Genomic DNA, 23,615 nt, shown 5'->3' on the forward strand with positions numbered 1-23,615 from the left:
CCCCCCCCCCCGCTCAGGCAGGAAACCCTATACCATTTCAGACAAATGGCTGTCCAATCCCTTCTTAAAAACCTCCAGTGTTGGAGCATTCACAACCTCTGGAGGCAAACCGTTCCACTGATTAATTGTTCTGTCAGGAAATTTCTTTTTAGTTCTATGCTGCTGCTTCCTTGATTAGTTTCCATCCATTGCTTCTTGTCCTGCCTTCAAGAGCTTTGGAGAATATCTTAATTCCCTCTTCTTTGTGGATATCACTGAGATATTGGAACACAGCTATCATGTCACCCTAGCCTTCTTTTCATTAAATTAGACATACCCAATTCCAGCAACCATTCTTTATATGTTTTAGCCTCCAGTCCCCTAATTATCTTTGTTGCTCTTCTCTGCACTCTTTCTAGAGTCTCAACAACTTTTTTATATCATGGTGACCAAGTGTGGCCTTATCAAAGCATTGTAAAGTGGTATTAACACTTCACGTGATCTTGATTCTATCCCTCTGTTAATGCAGCCTAGAACTCTGTTGGCTTTTTTTGGCAGCTGCAGCACACTGCTGGCTCATTTTTAAGTGATTATCCACTAGGACTCTAAAATCCTTCTCACAGTTATTACTAGGTACCACCTACTATACCTGTGCATTTGGTTTTTCTTGCCTAAATGTAGAACCTTACTTTTCTCACAATTGAATTTCATTTTGTTAGATAGCACCCAATGTCTGTCAAGATCTTCTGTATCTTCAGCCTATCTTCTGGAGTGTTGGCTGTTCCTGCCAGCTTGGTGTCGTCTGCAGATTTGATGAGTTCCCCATCTATCCCTCATCCAAATCATTGATGAAGTTGTTGAAGAGTATTGGGCCTAAAACAGAGCCTTGGGGTACCCCACTGTGTATTTCCCTCCATGTAGATAAAACAAGGTTACAAAGTGTTAAACAGTTAAAATAAAAATAGAATAAAAGAAAAGAAAAGAAAATCTTTACTTTTGGAGGAGCTTTTTACAGCCTTTGCTGCCTGTCCATTACCTTTGCTCCACCTTCATGTAGATGTAGTTCCATTGAGGACTACATGTTGACTGCGGTTAGTCAGCCAGTTACGATTCCATCTGGTGGAGATGCTGTCTAACCCACGTTTTTCTATCTTATCAAGTAGTAGGTTGTGGTCTACTTTATCATATGCCTTACTGAAGTCCAAGTAAATTATATCCACAGCATTCCTCTGGTCCACTAATTTTATCACTTTGTCAAAGAATGCAATAAAATTTGTCTGGCACAATCTGTTTTTGACAACCCCATTTGGCTTTTGGTTATGACTTTGTTTGCTTCTAGGTGTTCACTGAGTTGTTGCTTGATTATCTTTTCCAGAATCTTCCCAGGCTGATAGGTCTTTAGTTTCCTGGATCTATTTTTTTTCTTTTTTGAAGAATAAAGAAAAAAAGCTTATCTGTTGCTCCCAGCTAAAGATGGCATCACCCACCCCCAAACACAAACATTTCAGAGAGCAGTTAATGATTTTCTTGCCTTGGTGAAATTGTTGGAGGAAGAGGGAAAACGAAAATTTACAAAGAGGAAACCTGTAAATCACTGCTCTGAAACTATCTCACACATTAAATTGCCTAAGAATCAGTGCCCAGTCTTGTAACTGAGACATATTAAAGGCTGACCATGAGTGTATCAGTATAAACCCTGATACGCTTTCCTCCAATCTCAGAGATAAAGGAAGAGTAAATTGATATAGCCATAAGGATGAGCCCATAGTCTTAAGAGTCCATAGAAGTAATCAGTAGTACACTACCCTACAATTAGCTCAAATTGCATTGTCTTTTTATATGGTGCCTACAATTCTGGATTTGTCTCAGGAGGGAATATTCTGAAACATCTTCATTTCACATGCAACATGGGAGTAATTAAGTAACAGATTATGCATTCTGTGACTTTCTAGGTTTGTTGTATCAAGAATATCGGGATAAATCCACACGTCATGAGATTGAAACCAGGCGGCTGCAGGACTCCCAGACAGATACTGAAGAAGGCTCAACTACTGAAGAGTCACCAATAGAAACTGAAACTGCAAATGTGTTAGAAAACAAAACTGTCCCCCAGATTAACTTGCTCAGGAATTCCACATCAAGGTTCAATTTATGGCAAGATCTTCCAGAAGTCAGAAGCAGTGGTGTTTTGAATATTCTCCAGCCAGATGAAGTCAAGCTTCAAGAGGTAATATCAACTAAAGGGGAGGAGATAGAAAGGGGAAACACTCTTGATATTTCATGGAAATAACTATTGGTTGACTGATTTATGCCAGTTACAAATATTTAAGATTACTGTATGTTTACTGCTTTATGAAATTTTGAACTAAGTTCATCTTGTTTTTGCTAAATTAAAGAACATTCTGATCCTGCTCAGCTTTGGCTCTAGCTGTTCCATCAAGAGTGAGCTGCTAGTGAATAAGTAACATCAGTGTGTAGAGGTCATAATCCAGGCTCAGGTTGTTTAAAAGAGAAAAATATGCTAATAAAAGTAGGGCTTATTGGGATGGATTGACAAATTCAGTAGTAGATGTCATTGAAGGTCATTCTCCCCAAAGCATTTTAAAATCTTGAATGTTATATTGTTGATCTTTCAACTAAAATATATAACTTATTACTAAAATGCTGATCCATTGGCATTACATACCTTCCTATTTTGCAAAGAAGGTTTAGGAAACCCAGAAAATTGTAGCAATCAGAACCTGAGTAGATTGATAGAAAGCAACATTATGATTTATTTATAAAAACAATAAAGGCGGGATAAAAAAATAAACACTTTAGGAATTGTTGATTCCAGTAGAGCAGGAATCCATGGCCTATTATCGCATCATGGCCTATTCATAACCAGGCCATGCCAGCAGCAGGCCGGTGCACATGCACATTCACTCGCATGCATGTGTGTTCTGGCACACTGTTCACGCAATCCAGTTCCCTTCTTCCCTCACCCCGCAAGCTGGGCCATCAAGCTGCAAAGGTTGGAGACTACTGCCGTAGAGAAATTAGGGACACCAGTGTTAGAAAACCATCTCTAGAAGTTGAATATAATATATTCTAAAATCATTGATTGTTGTACAGTGGATTTTATGAACCATTGTTCTTTCTTAGCATGATCTTTTTATTTTCTTGCACAAATTTATTCATAGCTTTAGTGTAACAAAGTCTTGGAATATGATTATTGGGCTCTGAATTGCACATCATGAGAATCTCTACCATCGTGATTAATATATATCAGCACATTTCTTTTTTTTAAACAATATTTTATTAAATTTTGTAAAGGGAAGAGAAGAGAAGGATCGACATAGATAGTGGGATTCAGGGTGGGGTTCAGGAAAGGAGTTGGGATAGGGGTAGGTACAACAATGGGGTTGCCCCCAATGACATTCCAAGCTTTAGCAAACAAACTATCGTCCGGATACAAGTATTCAGTGAGAATAGTTAATATAATAATAAGTAGTTAATATAATAATGTCAACAAAAATAGCAATAATTATAGAGCATGTCAGATAATCAATAAACATCAATCATCTTAGTAAATTTCACAATCATTTTTCACTAACTCTTTTTGCTAACCATTGATAAAAGTTTTCCCATGTTTTAAAATAAACTGAGTCTTCTTTCTCTTTAATCTCTACAGTTAGTCTGTCCATTTCTGCACATTCTAAAATTTTCCTAATTATGATCTCATCAGATGGTACATTTTCATTTTTCCAATATTGGGCAAATGCTATTCTCGCAGCTGTCAATATATGTAATATTAAATACTCATTCTCTTTCCCATAGTTAGATCCTAGTATTCCTAACAAAAACAATTCTGGCTTAAATTCTATCTGTATTTTAGTATCTTTTCCAGCCATATATGAATCTTAGACCAAAATTTCTTTGCACTAGGACATACCCACGAGATATGGTAATAGGTACCTGGCTTTTGTTATTCAAAACATTTTTAAACATTTTCGCTAGCCTTATTGGTGTCATGTGCCATCTGTAAAACATTTTATATAGGTTTTCTTTATATGAAGCTGCTTTAGTCAGTTTAATATTTCTATCCCATAACTTTTGCCAAAGTTCTAAGTCTATAGAATATCCGAAGTTTTTTGCCCAAACTATCATTGTCTCTTTTACTTGTTCTTCTTCCATCTTCCATTTTAGCAGAAATCTATAAAGTTTCTTAATCAAATTTTCATCTGTTTTCAAGAGTATTTGGTCAAATTCTATCTGTTCTTTATAAAATCTCGTTGTCTTTAGATCTTTCTCATATCTTGTTTGGATTTGTAGGTAAGGCCACCATGATAAGTCAATACCTTGTTGTTGTAGATTTTGCCTGTCTTTAAGTTTTCCGTCCTTATCCAAAATGTCTTTATAAGTAACAAGTTTGTCATAATTAATTAAATTTGGGTAAGCAAAAGCTTCCATTGTTGAAAGCCACTCTGGTATTTTAATATAAATTTTTTGTTTTATTCTCTCCCATTCTAAAAGCAGTACATTCCTTATAGCATGGTTTTGAAAATATCTGTGTATTTTATTTTTCCCATACTACAGAAAGGCATGCCAACCCAATTGTAGGTCATGCCCCTCTAGGTAGAGAAGTCTTTTATTTCTCAACGTTATCCATTCTTTGATCCATGGTAAAATGGCTGCTTGATAATAAAGTCTCCAATCCGGGAGTCCAAATCCTCCACTATCTTTAGCTTCTTGTAACATTTTAACTTTAATTCATGCTTTCTTCCCTTGCCATATAAATCTTAATACTGTTGCATTTAAATCATCAAAGAATATCTTTCCCAATTTTACAGGGATTGTTTGGAATAAGAAGAGTAGTTTCGGTAGGATATATCAGCACATTTCTATCCTATAAAAAAGCTGAAAAATTATTCATTATTTCTGGACATAGAATTTAGGTCACTCTTATGTAATTTTTAAAATTATGTTATGATTGAGAAGAGACTTGTTATAGCTTTAATTTATTGCAGAAGCCAAGATTTCTGTTATAAATATAATTTTATTCCATATTAAATACCCCAGTCTTGCTGATCTATGTATAATATGTAAGGTTTAACTATTGACTAGTCCTTTCCCACAGCCCATAAAATTAATTCCAGATAGCCTTCTTTCCATAAGCCATAAAGACAAAGTGAACTTTTTAACTCCACTTGATTTTAGTGTACCTTACTGCCAGACATATTATCAATTTCAGCCATAATCTTCAAATCCACTACACATCAGTCAACAACATCTCAGAGTTATGCTGATTAAATAACTTCTAAAGTTAGTTGAAGAGCTGTAGGAATAAAGAGAAGCCTTTGGTCAATGCTGGCTTTGTGCTTCAGTACAGGTAGTCCTTGACTTACAACAGTTCATTTAGTGACTGAAGTTACAATGAAAAAAGTGACTTATGTTTGTTTTTCACATTTACAACCGTTGCAGCATCCCATGGTCACATGATCAGAATTCAGATGCTTGGCAACTGACTCATATTTATGACAGTTGCAGTGTCCCAGGGTTGTGTAATCATCTTTTGTGACCTTCTGACAAGCAAAGTCAATGGGGAAGCCAAATTCACTTAACAACAGTGTTAGTGTAATAACAACTGCAGTGATTCACTTAACAACTGTGGCAACAAAGGTCATAAAATGGGGCAAAATTCATTTAACAAATATCTTACTTAGCAACAGAAATTTTGGGCTCAGCTATGGTCGTAAGCTGAGGACTTCCTGTTCTTGGCTTTATATTTTGCATTAAATGTAATATTCTGGTTAGCAATGTTCAGCTATTTCAAAATCTGGGAGATATGAAAAACATTTGTTGTGCTTGCATAAAAGAGTCAGTCCCAAATATTTTTCAAAGCGGTTTGCTATTGCCCTCTGCCTAGACCTCAAAGAGATTGACTGGCCTAAATTCATCCAGTGGTGTCTAAGATAGGAATAAAACTCATGGTCTCCTGCTTTCTACTCTGGTGACTTAAGCCACTGCACAAACTGACTTTCATTAAAAAATGAAGCATGCTACTTTTTTTTAATAATCCCAGATTGTAACCAGGTCTGAACTAAAATATAATTTAATTTACATAGCTTGAGCCTAATGCTCAGTTATTGTTTATCCTATTGCAGTTTCTTTCTGTTTGCAAACAGTGTTAAAATATTGTATGCCATTCTGAAATTAAGTTGAACTAATAATGCAGGTAAAGAAAATGGTACATCAACATCAAATCTTGTAAAAAGAGTATATAATATATATAAAAACTGCAACGATACTATAGAAAATACAAGGATGTTATTTTCATTAATATTGCCCATTATATGTATTATTCCAGCCTTCATCAGATAAGATGTGACTGGAGAGGGACAATGGTACTTTTAAGTGTCCATCATTTGAAGGCATGGGAAACCATATCTGTGTTGTTGCAAAGACAACTCATGAACATGCCATGAAGTCACCAAGATTGGGATTTGAAGAACCCTATTCTCTTTAAATAGTAACTCTACATAATCTACCAAATAGAAACAGGGGAGATTATGGCAATTCTGAAATGAGTCAAGGAGACTATTTAACACAGAGCACAGAACTGTGATTATATACTCAAAGAAGAATAAGAAACAAACCTTGAGAGTCAGCTTTACTGCAGTGGCAGCTAAAATGTAGTGGTGAAAGCTTTCTCAGAGGATATCGGTAAGAAGGAATTAAATTGTCTTCTGGATGTTTCCTAGACTTGCTAGCTTGGGAATTATGGGAAGGGCCCTGGGCCTTGCTTAGAAGCATGATAGGTGGAGATCTGTGTTTGCTTTGCCCAGGATGGTCTCTTAACCATTACAGGAAAGTCTTTGTTGTTGTTGTTTTACAAGAAAGACGGAGGTACAAATAGTAGTTTGTAATACCATATAGATACACATTGGAAAGAGCCACCTAACTATCCTTAATTATGAATCTGAACAGGAACTGCCAGTGATTCAGGACAAGCAGGATGGGGACTTTCTCTTTCTTGCCCTCAATCAGATCCCATTACTGTCTTTTCCCTATGATCCAGACTGTCCTGGACTCCTTACAAGAACCTGCACATTTGCAGAGGTTTCAATATTTGCTCTGCTTTAATCCTACTTTTTGTTGTTACTTTTTCTGCTGTTGTCTTAATTTATCTCTACAAATATGGAGACATACATGATAGATGTTGGTTCCAGTCAAGCTGTAATCAATGATTTGCAACACATATTTTCACTTTTCATTATTTTTAAACTGGCAGTGAGAGACAGGAAGTGAGAAATGGAGTGAGAGTTTTTTTTTCTTCATTAAAGCTCCATTTTGTCTTTTTTAAAGTGCTATAAATGATTTAACAAGTAAACGTAGGTTTAAAGATCTGCTTTGAGGTAGTTGAATGAATCAAGAACCCCACCCCAAACAAATGGTCCTTGGCTTAGGACCATTCATTCAGGAAAATGTTTGAAGGCACAGCAATGCTTGAAAAAATAGACATAGGACCAGTCCTCAAAGTTCTAGACATCATAGCATTCCTGAGGTTATGTGACTGTAATCCAGGTGCTGGTGTGCCTGGCTCGCAATTACAGTGTTGCAGATAGCCATGGTCATGTGATCACCAATTGCAACCTTCCCTGCTCCCTTCTCACAATCAAATTCAATGGGGAAGCTGACAGGGAAAGTTGCAAGTCACCCCAATAAGTTACTCCCGTTTTTATTTCTGCTGGCTCTTTCCTGGCCTCCTGTGATTCTCACGCATGACTTGTGCCAGCCTTCCCAGGCCCTCTCCTGGCCTCCTGTGGCTTCTGTATAGCCTGCCCCAGCCCTCTCAGACACTCCCCTGGCCTCTCCCCACCACTGATATCCCTGCATCACCCCCAAGTTCCATACCTGTAACTTTCACCCCTTTCCACTTAAAAAGTCTTGAGTTATGACGCCAACCAGGACAGCCTGGGATTGCTGTCACTAAGTGATGTGGTCATGTGATGTTGCCCTTTACAACTGCATTGATTAGTGATGGCAATCCTGGTCCCAATTACTGTTATAACTCAAGGACTACATGTACAGCATTTTTGCATCCATATTTTAATGTTTATTGACCCTTCTTTGCCTAGTGTGATCCTTGGGCCCACCTGCATGTAGCACTGTTTCCAGTAAGGTGAGGGTCAGCCCTTATTGAATTCATTTAATTCTAAAAGAGTCCACAAGTGAAATAAGTTGGAAAGTATATTGTGTTTTGAATCATGGAAGAGGAGATTGCTTAGAAAACTAATATGTTCCTTTGGAATTAGGGATGACAGAGTTTATCTATCAGGATCAGACATAAATAGACAAATGCCTGATAACATATTATCTGAAAACTGCATTTGTTTTGCTTTTTTAGGACTTGCCAAACAGGTTGGGCATAAGACCAAAGTATATGAGGAAGCTATGACTTTACCTTTTCAGTAAATCTTGAAATTAGGCTAACTGCCAGTGAGAATTAGTGCACACTGGTAGGTTGAATTATTTTAGACCAACATAAATAAGGAGGGAAACATTATGAAATAATGATAAAAATGACTATATCACTGATGGATAGGTTTAATTATCTAGACATCTGTTGAGTATCAAGTACAGAAAAAAAACATGAATCACCAGGAGTTCCTTGTGCTAAACAAGAGTAATTTAATGACGCAAAAAATAGGAAGACAAGCTAAAAGAAATATTACTCAGGCTCTTGTACCATGTTGACAAGGAGGAAATGACCAAGAATGTGACTATAATGGAGATGGTTTGAAAAGCCATCTAACAATTACATGAATTTATAATTTAATTACTAGCATGTGAAAATACTTTTGCAATAATTCTAGACAATTACATTTAAATTTCTTATCAGTATTCTGCCCTGGAGACCATGCCAGGAGGGTGTATTTAATCCTCTTCTGAAAACCTGAATAAGTTTTATTAAATCTTACTTAAGAACATACCTATCATACTCTGGCCTCGTATATTGACTTTNTTTTATCCTAGTTTTAATCCTTACTTCAAGGGAGGTGATGGATTTCTTTTACCTCGCTGGAATATTTTTAGAGGCATATATATTGCTAACATTGAAATTAAAAGTTCTACAGATTATTTCATAACTGTGCAATTATGTAAGAAGTAATCCAGAGTTAAGCATTATTTTTTTTTTAAAAATCCAATGTTTTGGGTTTGCACAATATGTTGTGCAGTGCTCCTAAACCATGATTAAGTTCACACATTTACCTACATTAAAATGTGGTTAGTTAGTTTATGGTTCAGTGTAGCTGATGATTGTTAACATTTTTTAAATGTTATAGTTGTTCTGAGTGGTTTACAAAACTGCATATGTAATATATAAAATTCTGTAATCACTTATAATTCTAGAGTAGCCTCTAGACAAGATGAGCAGCACACATATCTAGTAAATAAATAATAATACAACATTGAAATGGTGGTGTCCTTGGTACTTGTTGAGCTTGATAGTTTTCTTGCAGACATTTCTGCAAGAAATAACATCATCAGTGCACTAAAACTTAAAAATCATAATAGCAAACTAGATCAACGTGACAGAAATTTTTAGATTAAATTGATCATTGCAATTTAAAACCTTTTTGAAATATTGTTAGTTTTGTGCCAATTTTGGCATTCCAACATTTTTTCAATGTATGGTTATACATAGTGCATTTCTCAACTGCAGAATATAATGATGACAAGTGTCATATAGGAAATTATATTTAGCTGTTCGATAGTGTCATTGAATGTTAACAAGATTTTGAGTTGTTTTCTGTGTGATTAGAGGGGAAAGAAGAAATGCATCCCTGTTGCCATAGAAACTAGGCCATTATTTCTTGCTTTGCCATCCTGTACTGGTAGCTTCATTGCTGGGAGCAAGACTTTTTTTGGGATTCAGTTCTAGTTGTTGACCACTTGCAATAGAATGAAGAAGTGTCTTCGTGTTTGGATATGCAAACCCATGAGCAGCAGTGCAATGTAAATAGATAATTTTCCCTTTGAACAGGTAACTATATTCCCCCTTTATCTGAATCAAATATGATTATTTGTGTGTAGTAAGACAGTGTAATATAATAACTATGTCTAAAAAAGGTTATATGAAAATATGAGTATGTATGTGCACATGAGGCTGCTGTGTGAGCTTATTCATTGCCATGAGGTGAAGTATCATCAGTACGTTGATGATGCCCAACTATGCATGTTGGCCCCTGTAAATTAAGCAATACTGTGAATGTCTTATCCAGGTATCTGGAGGTTCTGAGTATCTGGATGGAAAGAACATGCTTAAGCTGAATTCTGGTAAAACTAAGTGGCTCTGGGATGAGGACCATACTGATTCCAAGACTGTGCCATCTTTGGTGCTGGATGCCCCAGACAGATTCAGTGAGCAATCATGACTCCTGCTTGAGGAACAGGTGGCTGTCATGCCCAGGAAGATTTTTGCACAGCTTCAGCTCATGCCTCAGTCACCTCCAGATTGGAACAATTGTGACTACTGCATGGGACAGTTGTTGAAGAGTATTCAGAAACTTCAGCCAGTGCAGAATGCAGTATGCAGACAGTTATTTATGTGTGCTGCTCGGACAGCATATATAAACTTCTGCTCTGCGATTTGCATTGGTTGCCAGTTTGTTTTTGGGTCCAATTCAAGGAGCACTTTTTCACTTGTAAAGACCTTCATGGCACAGAACTGGGTTGGGACCGCCTCTCCCCAATTATATTAGCCCATTCCATTAGGCAGAAAGGGCCTGCTGCGGATATCATCAGCCAGGAATCGGTCCCAGGCAATAGGCCTTCTGTCCTGTGGTACCTGCCTTATGGAACATCCCTCCTCCACCAACATTAGATTAGCTCTATCTCTTTTGATGTTCTGGAAGTCCCTCAAGACCTGGTTATACCATCAGGACTGGAGGTCCTAGGGAACTAGAGACTTATTTAGATGGTTCCACTATTGAGGTTGATGTACTTATTTTTCTGTTTGGGCCTTGTATATAATTTTACTTTTAATCATCTCCATTTCTAATGCTGCTTTTTCTAATTTAAATGTTATTTTTATGCATGTATTGTTTTTTCTTGATCATTGTACACTCCCCAGAGTCACTTCTCATGATATGGGCAGCTATGAATTAGATAGATAGATAGATAGATAGATAGATAGATAGATAGATAGATAGATAGATAGATAGATAGATAGATAGATAGATAGATGGATGGATGGATGGATGGATGGATGGATGGATGGATGGATGGATGGATGGATGGACGGACCTACCTATGTTCAGCTATATTAGGCAAATACGATTCCCATCAATGTATAACTAACACAATGAGATAGTTAAATAAAGGGGAATATATTAATGATATTCAGAAAGAGAGAACAGCCTCATGTTTCAGTTCAGTACTGGATATTTATGATGGTTGTACTGGAGTAAATCAAGATACTTTTCATTCTTGCTATCCATTTCAGAATTTTACTAATATGTATTTGAAGTGTTAAAGAAATGTGACGTATATATTTAAATAATTTTCTGAAAAGGGTAGCTTGGGGAAACTTCCCAAATTATGAGCAATCTTCTTTGCTTTGTCTCTCAGATGTTTTACTGCTTAATTTTGTCTATTCTGTTATAAAACAGTATTCCCATACTAAGCAATTAAGGAACTATCTGCTTTATGTGAATCCACGATAATTAAAAGCTGGCAACAATACTGAAATGGAATGTTTATCTTCAGTCTTTTTCATACAGCTTCTTTTCATAACCTGTGTTTTTTTCACTTTTACAACACAGTTATCACTTCCCTTTCCTTCCAATTAAAACCCATGTAATTCTTATTAGTTCACACAGTGACAATTTTTTTATTTAAAGTGTGATGAAAAATATTAAACAATGGAAGCTTTATATCCTAAGACTATAATATCTGATTTAGAAAATATTTTCAGGTTGTAACCCATAAGAAAAAGTATATTGCTCTTTTAAAACTGCAGACTGTGATTCAACTGCTTAAAGGCTCCCAACAAGATGTTCTATTTCATCTGCATAGATGAACATCTACAGAGGTCTATAGGACTGGCTGTAAGTGTAGATACTAATCACTGGACCAGAATAGCAGTCTTCAGAATCTACATATTTATTCCAGTGTGCATAAACCATTCTTACAAGCTTTCATTTCTTCAGCCATTATTTATATGGCTTTTTCATATATATATTTTCAATTGCTTTTTATTCTTTTGAAGCAGCTGGCGTGGTAGCCAATAAAATATACTCTGAATTCACCCTGATGAAACTAAGTTAACTAACAATAATGGAGGGTTTCAGAACCATGGCTTCATAATATAATTTTGGAATTCTCCTACAGGCTACGTTTGAACTGGTCACTTCAGAAGCCTCATACTACAAAAGTTTGAATTTATTGATATGTCATTTCATGGAAAATGATCGACTGAAAAAGATTTTGCATCCTTCAGAGGCTCACATCCTCTTCTCCAATGTCCTGGATGTCATAGCAGTCAGTGAACGGTAAATCCTTAAATGATTGTTATGAGTAGAAAAGAAACCTCCTCATCTTTTCCCTGAAAGGGACAGATAGTGATTATTAATAACAGTAGTAAAATGTACAGTATTGTTCAAAATTGCTTCTCTGAAATGGTAAGGTTGCTAAATCCTATATCTTTTGCATCAGAAGCAGCCACATTAGAAAACTGCGTCAGACAAGTCCAATTTCTTCCTGCTGTAGGAAAGTGGACTTAGTAGGTTGAGGGAATTATGGATGGCACCATGATGGTTGATATCTCACTGCTGATTTTCACAGTCCTGTTCTTTTTTGGACTCCTCCTGCAGAGGGGGCAATGTATTTAAGAACAGACCTGTTAATCCCATATATTATCTCTAGAATTAAAGACTGTGTCTTTTTAATTGAACATTATGGAAAAACAGTGTTGGGTTGGACATGTTTCTCATTTGTCAAGAGTTAGATTCATATGATATAAATAATTCCAGAGTGGCAATGTTTCAGAGTGAACTCAAACTAGAAAAAGCTGTAAATATTCTGGCTTTCTTTCTATGTATTTATCAGATTTTTACTGCAGTTGTTATGTGAATATCAGTCATGATATTTATTCCTGCACCTATACATCTCATAGGATTATATACTCCTCATTATACAGCTACATCTCTCCCTGGGAATCAGAAGTCTAGCCACTGGTATGTGGTCATGTATACATGCTATTTTCCCTATCCATGAAATGAGGGCAAAAAAATTTAATTTACAGAGAACAGTGCCAAGAATTGGTTATTAATTAAAAAAATAAAACCAAGAATCTTTCACTAAATTCTTGGTCACATTATTTTTCCACAATCTGTCTAGGCTCTAGGGTTTAGTTTGTCTCAGCTTAAAAATTGTACCATCGGTATATTTTGCTCACATTTTTTAATAAATTACTTAAACTTATTTATCAGATAAAGTGAAAATGACTAGACAGTCATGTTTTAGTTTACACTGGATAATTTTTTTAAAAAATAATGAACTTTCAAATATAATACTCACATGGCTCAAATGTAGTATAAAACAAAGAAAGAGAGATCGCCTTCAGCAGTGCAAATAAAAGTCTATATTTTACAACTTTCCATGCTTCTTCTTGCTGGAAAGAATTGAAGCAAAATACAAACTGAAGGTTCTGTTGCAATCCTTGCTTTCCCTCTTTGTTGACTTTGTTTTTTATATTTATTTGAATGATTAATTCTTGATTTCTCATTTAGATTTCTCTTAGATCTTGAGAAACGAGTGGAAGAGAACATTGTAATCTCTGATGTCTGTGACATTGTCCATCAGCATACTATTAGCCACTTCTCAGTATATGTCACTTACGTGTCCAACCAAACCTACCAGGAAAGAGCTTATAAGCAACTTCTGTGAGTGTAATTTCTCCAGCATGGCTTTGCTAATGAAACAATTTAATTCCAGCACAGCAACTGGATAACTTTCAGGATTTTAATAGATAGCTCACAGGGGAAACTTATTTTCCCCAGGTTTTATGAATTCATGTCTTTGTTCTACATATAATTAAATGCTTACCCTGTAATTCATTTCATACCAGAATAAAAGACAAAAAGATACGTACCTGGTCCAAAAGAGGGATGTTACCATTGGGCGTTGTTCTGTCCCTCAGTCTGCATGACATAATTTTTATAACAGATAATTAAAGGCGTTCGGGGTGTGTGTGTGTGTGTGTGTGTGTGTGTGTGTGCATCTCCTTGCCCTCCTTTAATCTTGGCAGCATACCTTTTCTTCATACCTTTTGATGGAAGGACAGAATCTCTTTTAAGCAGTGAGCCCATGAAACTATGAGATCCTTTTTGTTGTGAGCCTTTTTGTGACTGATAACACATCTGATTTTACTAGCTTAATGAAGAATGATTCAGAAAATTGGAACAGACCATAAATATTGCAGAGAACTCTAATCTTTTAGAAAAAAAAATCTTCATTACATTAAGAAGTGAACTAACTAACTCATCTGGATCCCACCAGGCCCAGGATTCACTTGAGCCAGAGGTCAGAGTTTGCCTCAACTGTCTTCCAATGATGATGTTGCAGCATGTTTGAACCTATAAAGCAGAAATGCTCAATCAAAAATCTCTGATAGCCTGGGATGCAGCTTTCAGAGATGTCCAAATTGTTATCAAACTGTAATTTTAAATGTGAATGAAGAAGGAAATAAGTAAATATATGACTGAGGAATAAATGCTTATCTGTATTTAGTTTTACTTACATTTAAATATGAATTAAATTAAATGTAGTTTTTCTCCTAGTCCACCTGCTAGTTTTTGGATTCTGGTATACCATTCAAAGGCCAAGCACAACCCTAACCGGAAAGAGCTGTTTGGCACTTTGGCCTTAAACCAATAATTTAGATTTATTTTTTTTATTCCAGAGGCTTCCCTCTATTGTAGTTCATTATGAACACAAAGTTCTCTTACAAGGCTGCCTTTTCTTGGCTGTGAGGAATCCAATAACATAAGCTTCCTTGCAACATAAACAAAAATTGTGAGCTGCTTTTCTGTACTACTGAATGGCAGTAGCCATATTACTGACAGACTGTGCTTGTCAGCTTGAGCTTCCCATCTGGGTCAGGTGAATTCTTCACCTCAATATTTCCAGCAAGGTTTCCCTTGGTCAGAAAGGGACCTTATATTATATATTCTATTTCCTTTATAGAAAGCTGCTTTCTATGTCTATATGCACTTCACCATACCACAATAATCTGACTGTGTAAAAATGTATAATTAAGTCTCTGACTCAACTGCTTGGACACACACTCCATTCACATACACCCCCACACAAAGCATAGGCAGCTAAGTCTGTATATGTTACACAAGGGAAGCTATTACTCTTGCTTGCACATAAAAAGTCTATTTTTCCAATCCCCAATGCTATAAATAGACTCAACCATAAACCAACATTCAGGGTGCTAATATTTTGCACCACAATTTTCAAAACAAGACCCAAGGACCAAAGGCCAGGAGTATTGAGAAAGGTAGTGTCATGGATTAAAAGAATAACACAGAGCATATCAGTTACTCCTACAGATTTAAAACAAAAGGAAATAACAAATACATCTCTTAATCTGTCTGTTTTGTCAGCCAAGACAAGCCAGCTTTCCGGGAGGTGATCTTACAATTGGAACTGGATCCAAAATGCAAAGGCCTGCCTTTCTCATCTTTCTTGATTTTGCCTTTTCAAAGAATCACTAGGCTGAAGCTGCTGGTACAGGTACAACAAATTTATATTTTTCTTTTCATTCTTATTTGGGTGTCAGCTGTGAAGGAGATGACAACGTTCAAATGGGAAATGAAAAGCCAATAAGGAACATTTACGGGTATTAGGCTGAATAGAAGATCTGTAAAGTCTCTTTTTAGTGTTGATATAGATGGTACTACTAAATTAGCACCATCCTCTTATACGTGTATTCATGTAGAACTGTTCAACAATAATATCAACTTACCAATACCTACAATATATTCATATATACAGATTTGGTATTGGAATACATAGAGAAAATCCCTATTAAAAATATCATACTGTATTATCATACTTGCTGTATTATAAAGCAAGTTAATAATATTTTTCCTGCTCTTTGTGCAGAATATCCTGAAGAAAGTGGAAGAAAAATCTGAACGTGAAATCACTGCTCTTGAGGCTCACAAGGAACTGGAAATAGTAAGCTTATTTAGATTTTTCACTTTCTCTTTTAGGCCAATGCAGTTTTAATGAACTGAAAGCCAGGAAAATGACTGATACAATATTTTTGTATAAAATTCACTTCCTTTAGACACTTCCAAACAAGTGTCTAAGTAGGGGTTGATAATTTGACACATCTGTATCTTTACAGAAAATATGTTTTCTGAGGAAAATGGATTCAGACTTTTGGATCCCAACCTTTGGTCAGACATTTGAAGGTGATAAATATCCATGGAGAGTAGTTAATTTAATTAGCTGTCACCATTCAAAGACTGTTAATAGGTCAGATTTGCATCTAGAAGTGCAGAATTACTTTTATGATCCCAAAATTGTTGAGTCATGGCATATATTTTTAAAAGTGTTTCATTTCATTTGAACTCCATTTTAGGAATCCCCTGAGCATGTGTCCTTTCTGTCTAAAGGCATATTTCTGGGCTAGGCCAAATTACAAATTTTACTCTTAAACTGAAGCAGTGTCTGATAAGAAGTGAAATATGAAGGTATCTAGCCTCCCTTGGCCATGCAGGATGATAACTCTGTCTCCGGTCTAGTCCATCCATGTTAAGACCAAAGGTATATGTATGGCCTACATATATAGGGAGCCAATTTGGTCATGTGGTGAAAGTGCTGTCCTAGAAACTAGGAGAACTTGAATTCCAGTCCTGCCTTAGACATGAAAGCCAGCGAGGTTACTTTGAGCCAGTCACAAATTTTCAGCCCAATCCACCTAACAAGGTGGAGGTTGTGGGAAAAATAGGAAGAAGAGTACAGTAGTAGTAGTAGTAGTAGTAGTAGTAGTAGTAGTAGTAACAAAAAAAACAACAGCAACAATAACAACAACTACAGTAACAACAACAATAAAGTTGGAAGGTACCTTGGAGGTCATCTAGTCCAACCTCCTGTTCAGACAGGAAACCCTTTACCATTTCAGACAAATGGCTGTGCAGTCTTTTCTTAAAAACTTCCAGTGTTGGAGCATTCACAGCTTCTGGAGACAAGTTGTTCCACTGATTAATTGTTCTATCTGTCAGGAAATTTCTCCTTAGTTCTAGGTTGCATCTCTCTTTGGTTAGTTTCTATCTGTTGCTTCTTGTCCTGCCGTCAGGTGCTTTGGAGAATAGCTTGACTGCCTCTTCTTTGTGGCAGCCCCTGAGATATTGGAACTCTGCTATCATGTCCCCCCTCGTCCTTCTCTTCATTAAACTAGACATACCCAATTCCAGCAACCGTTCCTTATTGTTTTAGCCTCCAGTCCCCTAATCATCTTTGTTGCTCTTCTCTGTACTCTTTCTGTACATTTGCTCTGTACATTTGCTGCCTTGAGTTTCTTATAAAGTAATAAAGGTGGGATAAAAATCTAGCAACAAGTACAAATAAATAAAAAGCTAAACACTTATTTCTATCTAAAACATGTTATAAGCTACTGTGTGATTTTTACCATACACAAAAGCCAATTATGACCTTACCTGGAGTGGGAGTACCTTATGACAGTGACTCATGTGCTTATCACCATTCGATTGAAATGCTGCAATTTACTCTACATGAGCTGCTTTCAGAAACCATTTGGAAACTGCTTGGTTCAAAACCCAGCAATCCATGCATTAGCTAAAATGCTAGGACCACATTCCCCTTATGCTGCTGGCATTACTTTGATTGTCAATAAATTCCACAGTACAATTAAATAACTGGCTTTGACTTATAGAACTCTATATTGTATCACTTGGTATCTCCAGAATTGCCTTTTTTTAATTAGAAGTAACCTAGTTAAACCCCCATTACAAGAGGATCAGTCTTGAGAGCATTATAAAAGCAAGTTAAAATGAAGCTCTTTTGATTAGTTGGATACATCATGTATTTTTTATAACTGTGCATTCTCTATTTCAAATTTGGTTGAATTATTTTATATTTTGTTTACATTGGATGTACGCATATACTAATGCATACAACTGACAGTTGTATGATTGGGTCACTATAAAAACTGAATATTTATTTAACAAGTTTATCTGGCCGCCCAATTCGCATATTCTGGCTTTGGCATGGTTTAATAATGAGAAGTGAATTGCAATTTGACAGAATCCCAGTATGTTGAACAGTTCATAACATATTGGCAAGTACATAGCAAAAGTTATGTAGCAAGTAGAAATATATCTTTGAAACCATTCAAAAATGATTTTTTGATTAGCCCTCAATATCTCTGGGGCCAGGATATTAATAGCATATTAGAATATACACTAAGTCTTACAGCCAAATATTTTAGTGCAATTTGCCCATCCTGTTTGAATGAAACATTAAATTTTAAAGGCATTATAGCTTTTTATATGTCTTTGCCCAAACATTAAAGACATATAGTCAGAGAATATTCTTAAATGTGTCCATTTACACATTGAAAAAGAGTGAACCAATCTAGATTAGAAGATTTCTTAAATAAAAATATCAAAAATGAACAAAAGAAAAACAAAGCTTCCCTTGAATTGAGCTTAACTTCTGGTGACTCATGAACATATCTATGGTATTTGTTTAGCAATAATATGGAAGAGATTTGCTATTGCCTTCTGCCAGTGAATGAAATTATGACAACAGGAAGAATTTGAGTGACAGGAAGTCTTTAGAAGATCTTAGGGAATTTCGATATCACTCCACACCTGCATGTTGAATAGGCTGGCAGATGCACCTACAATTATAGTTAAGGCAAGTAGACAAGGACTTGCCTAACCATAAGTTAATCTAAGTATTGCCCTACTTATATTGCCCTGTGTTGTTTGTTTATTGCTGTTATAAAGAGTTAGAATGCCACCTTCATTTTAACTGTCGTGTAAGCCCCAAAACAGGACCTTAGGACAAGAAATGCTATTTCTGAAATTTCCTTATCCTTCTCTTTTAGGTAGTGAAGGCATGTAATGAAGGAGTTAGAAAGATGAGTCGCACAGAACAGATGATCAGCATCCAAAAGAAATTGGAATTTAAGATCAAGGTATAAATACAAGCTGGTAAATCATGATGAGAAGACAATTGGCTTTTAAAGAACATGCAGAATTTTATGAAAGCAGGTTATCTGAAAAATAGGATTTGGGATTGTGGAGAAAAGTTTCTTTGCTTGATGAAGATAAACTGTGATCTGATGAATTTTGAGAAAAAATATGAATATGTGTTCTAATTTTGACTAAGCAGAACATTATTTAGACCTCCTTTTCTTGGCTTATGTTAACAGAAGGACTAGCTGGAGTGAAATGGCTGACATTTATACTGAATAATGAATTCAAAATTCAAATATGTCTTCTGCCATAAAAAGAAGTCCACTTCTTTTTATTTTTGATTTTGTTGTGAGGAAATATTGCAGAAAGTAATGCCGTTCATGCTGCCTTGAATTCCTGAAAGAATTAGAGAATATAAATCAAATAAATAGATTCAGAATGTATTTTGAGGAATTAAAAATCTTGTTACTTGTTCAGATCTATACTGCCATCCCTGCTAGTTAGCTACATCCCATATAATTTATATCCTATATCATTATTTCACATTTACAATGAACATCTTTAATAAAGGGTAATAGGAATAGTAGCAGGGTTAAAAACCTACACCACATTCCACCTCTTCAAAGAATGTAACTCAGGTTGCATCCATTCTAGGGTAGAGATGAGTATTAGTCCTTCAGTATCATTTTGTAACCATGAATAACACAGTCATGGTATTAAAATTTGGAAGCAACTGATTTTTAATACAAAACTCCAGATCACACTTTCAGCCCTTCTGATTATGTTATTATCCTGCTGTAATACCCTATTGTTGTTATGCGCCTGTTATATCTATGAATTTCTTCAAGGATCATAATACCCAAAAGATCCTAGCCCTTGTTTTAAGGGGGCAACTTTCCTTTCTTAGCAGTAAATTCTGATTAATTATGGTCTCTGTTTTCTTTCCATAATTAGTCTGTGCCCATCATATCTCATTCCCGCTGGCTGCTAAAGCAGGGAGAACTCCAGCAGATGAATGGCCCTAAAACATCCCGTACACTACGTACAAAGAAACTCTTTAGAGAAATCTACTTGTTCCTTTTCAACGACTTACTAGTACTATGCAGACAAATTAATGGGTAAGTCTGAATTAGACTAATTTAACAATTCTGAGAGAAATTAATCTTCATTAGCAGTTAATGTTTATTAATATATTGTTTATTTACAATAATATTGTACAATAATAATTACAACAATAATAATATTTTATAGCCTATCATCCAGGGGATCTCATGTTACTACAGCCCTAGCTGTAGGCATAAGTATTAGACAAATCTTTTTAGCTGTTGTTATTGTTTTAACCAAATTTGGCCTCTAGAATGATATCCCCCCTTGGAGATTGGGACTGCTCTTACTTTCCTGATTCTGTGCAAATGGTTAAAAACCTGATTGTTCTTCCAGGCTTTGGGTTATGATGGTGGTCAAGCCACTTTGTGTTTGGTAGGGGCTTCTTTGGTATCTTTTTTTTTCTTTTGTGTTATGGGGTTGATTGTTCTGGTGAATTGTGTTCCCTTTTCTTAGATATATTTTATTTTATTTTTTTATTGTTTTTATTGCCCACACTCATTATGCAATATCAGGTGGCTTTAGAATTGAAACATTAAATTAAATTTAAAATAAATCCATAAATGTCTATGGAGAGTCTCAGTCATCTAGTTGTCCCACAGAGGCTTTTCCTCGAGGCAATAGGACTTTCTTGTTTTTCTTACATTCCCTACCGTCCAGTCAGAGCTAAAGAAGCTTCTTGGATGAGAAGCGAAACGTCTTCAAAGAAAAACAAGAAAGTCCATTTGCCTCGTGAAAAAGCATCTTTGAGATGAATATGTTTAAAATTTTGGATTTTTTAAATTAAGAATTGTTACCGTTCATTTCCTAAATTGTGTGGCAAAGTGTCCTTAAGAAATGGAGATTTGAAACCAAGAAAGATTGGTTAACCCTCTCCTGTTGGTCCTGTTATTTCTAAATCCCACTTCTCAAGGCAAAATGGAAGTGATGGATTTCTCTTATCTCCTACTCAAAATTGTTAGTGAATTTTCACATCAGTTATGTAGTTTTAGAACTTAATATAAAGAAAGGAGGGATACTAAACAATGGGAATTTTTTACAGTATTACTTTCTTGCTCATTAAATACCTGCCTTAAGCATAAAAGCCAGCTGGGTGACTCTGGCCTAGTCATTCTTTCTCAGCCTCATAGGGTTGTGGTGAGTTTCTAGGAGGGAGAAAGAAAAAGATTGATATAATCTTATCTCACTGATTGTGTATATATATATCAATAGTCTTTCTTGATGAACAATCAAATGGTCCTTATTACTGTTCTCATCTGAGCCTTTTGCAGTTGGGTTTCTTACTCTATTTTTCATTCTTCTGGTCTCATGCTTTCTCTCTTTCCTTTAATAAAATACTGTAATATTTTGTTTCTATAAAACAATGTTACAAATATATTAATCACTTTTGAAATTTATATATTGCTTCTTGCTAATTTTATTTCTCTTTATGTAAATGATTTTAAACAATATGTTGTTACCAACACATGTCTTATGTCTTTTGTTCTTGTAAACAGTATTCTTTTCACCAGTCCTGGTTTAGTCTTTGTTTGTGTGCATGTATGGATGTTAATGTATAAAATAGTGTCATTTGAGTATCATTGGAGATGCTGAAAATGAGCCAGGGATTGAAAATAGAGTAGAGGTAGTCTTCTACTTAAAACTGGTTACTTAGCAACTATTCGAAGTTACGACAGACTGCTTATGACCCTGTTTCAAAGTTACAGCCTCTGCAGTGTCTCTGCAGTCATTCCGCTTCATGACCAATTGCAAAAACGCTGCAACACCTCCTGTACACCCAGCCTATAATAATAATAATAACCATTTATTTGCTTCAGTGACAAGTACCAAGTATTTGATTCTGCTTCTCGAGGCCTTCTTCGAGTGGAAGAGTTGGAGGACCAAGGGCAGAGCTTGGCCAATGTATTTATTCTGAGGCTGCTAGAAAATGCAGATGACCGTGAAGTCAGCTATATGTTGAAGGCGTTATCCCAGTAAGTACAACAAGTACAACAAGTGATACTGAGTCGATACTGAGTCGATACTTAGCCGCCCTGAGTCCGTAAGGAGAAGGGCGGGATATAAATTAAATTAATAATAATAATAATAATAATACGCATGCAAGTGTGTGGATTCTGTGAGTGAACCCATTCATTTTGTTCCAGCTTAATGGATTATATGGACTTCTAGCTTTTCCAGGCTAATCAGTGAGCAAGCGGCTTGTATGCAAACTCATCCATATTCCATTTTTTCATTTGCGTGCGTGCATTCACAGAAATCGGTTCAGAAATTGCTCTGTGGATAAATCTTAGCAGAAACTACCTTGTAATTTATTTTTATCACTAAAATTAGCTCCCCTTCATGTAATTGCCTGTTTTACAACCATTATTAGGCATAGAAAATTTTAGTCTCTAATTCTTGGGCAGAACTAGAATGGTTTTGTTCCTCCCCCGCCCCTTGTTGCCCTCCAATAGTGAATTAAGGATAGGGTCATGATTTTTTTTTTCCATACTGAAATTAGAAAACCAAACCAAATTGTTTTCCCCCCCTTTTCTGGGAGCATTTCATTCTCATTCTTGAATACATGGTCCCAGAACATTCCTAAAATGAATATAAGATGTGCTAAGGAGCTGAATTCGTTTTCTCCTTTTGCTACAAAACTATTGTTTGAAGGTAAATTATTTTATGGCTATTCTGTTTTGCAAACAAAGCTAATCCCACTCATGATCTCTGAATTTCGCAAGAAGAGATTTTTTTGTGGTCACTCCTTTTTAAATTTGTTACTGCTTTTTGCTTATATATATAAACGAACATAAATGAATCATGTTTCTGAAAACATAATTAAGTTTTGACTATATGAAATAATATCGATCAGTGTTTCCACTGCATCAGTAGGTAATCTGAAAGTGAATACACATCATCAGTCATATGTTTGGACAGGGGATTGGACTAGAAGATCTCCAAACTCACTTCCAACCCTATGATTCACTATGTGTAATCAGTCACACTGAAAGGCATACTGTCCTTCCAGTGTTAAAGTGTCATCTTTTTTGCAACAGCCCTCCATGCTCGGTAATTCCATGTCTCCTTGGAAAGTGATATATGCTAAACTACATTCATATATTTAAGGGATGTTGATCATATAACCTTATTAACAAGTAATCAGTATTAAACCCAATGGGCAGTGGTGGCTGGCTCAGATTCTTTTATGTATTTTGTTGTTGTTGTTAATTGCGAAGTCATGTCCGACCCATCGCGAGCCCATGGACAACATTCCTCCAGGTCTTCCTGTCCTCTACCGTCTTCTGGAGTCCATTTAAGTTC

At 35.9% G+C, this 23,615-nt stretch overlaps 1 protein-coding gene across 1 annotated transcript in view; it reads left to right on the forward strand.

Annotated features, from left to right (window-relative positions):
* NGEF (neuronal guanine nucleotide exchange factor) overlaps positions 1 to 23,615 on the forward strand; it is a 31,739-nt gene that overhangs the window by 4,349 nt on the left and 3,775 nt on the right. Inside the window, exons 2-9 of the mRNA XM_029283690.1 lie at positions 1,932 to 2,206; positions 12,358 to 12,518; positions 13,758 to 13,910; positions 15,639 to 15,768; positions 16,141 to 16,215; positions 19,118 to 19,207; positions 20,163 to 20,326; positions 22,130 to 22,285. Coding sequence (XP_029139523.1) covers positions 1,932 to 2,206; positions 12,358 to 12,518; positions 13,758 to 13,910; positions 15,639 to 15,768; positions 16,141 to 16,215; positions 19,118 to 19,207; positions 20,163 to 20,326; positions 22,130 to 22,285 — 1,204 coding nt within the window. The remainder of the gene's footprint in view (positions 1 to 1,931; positions 2,207 to 12,357; positions 12,519 to 13,757; positions 13,911 to 15,638; positions 15,769 to 16,140; positions 16,216 to 19,117; positions 19,208 to 20,162; positions 20,327 to 22,129; positions 22,286 to 23,615) is intronic.

The sequence above is a fragment of the Protobothrops mucrosquamatus genome, unplaced genomic scaffold, assembly GCF_001527695.2.
Source record: "Protobothrops mucrosquamatus isolate PMUCROS unplaced genomic scaffold, P.Mucros_1.0 scaffold183, whole genome shotgun sequence".
NCBI classification, from domain to species: Eukaryota; Metazoa; Chordata; class Lepidosauria; order Squamata; family Viperidae; genus Protobothrops; species Protobothrops mucrosquamatus.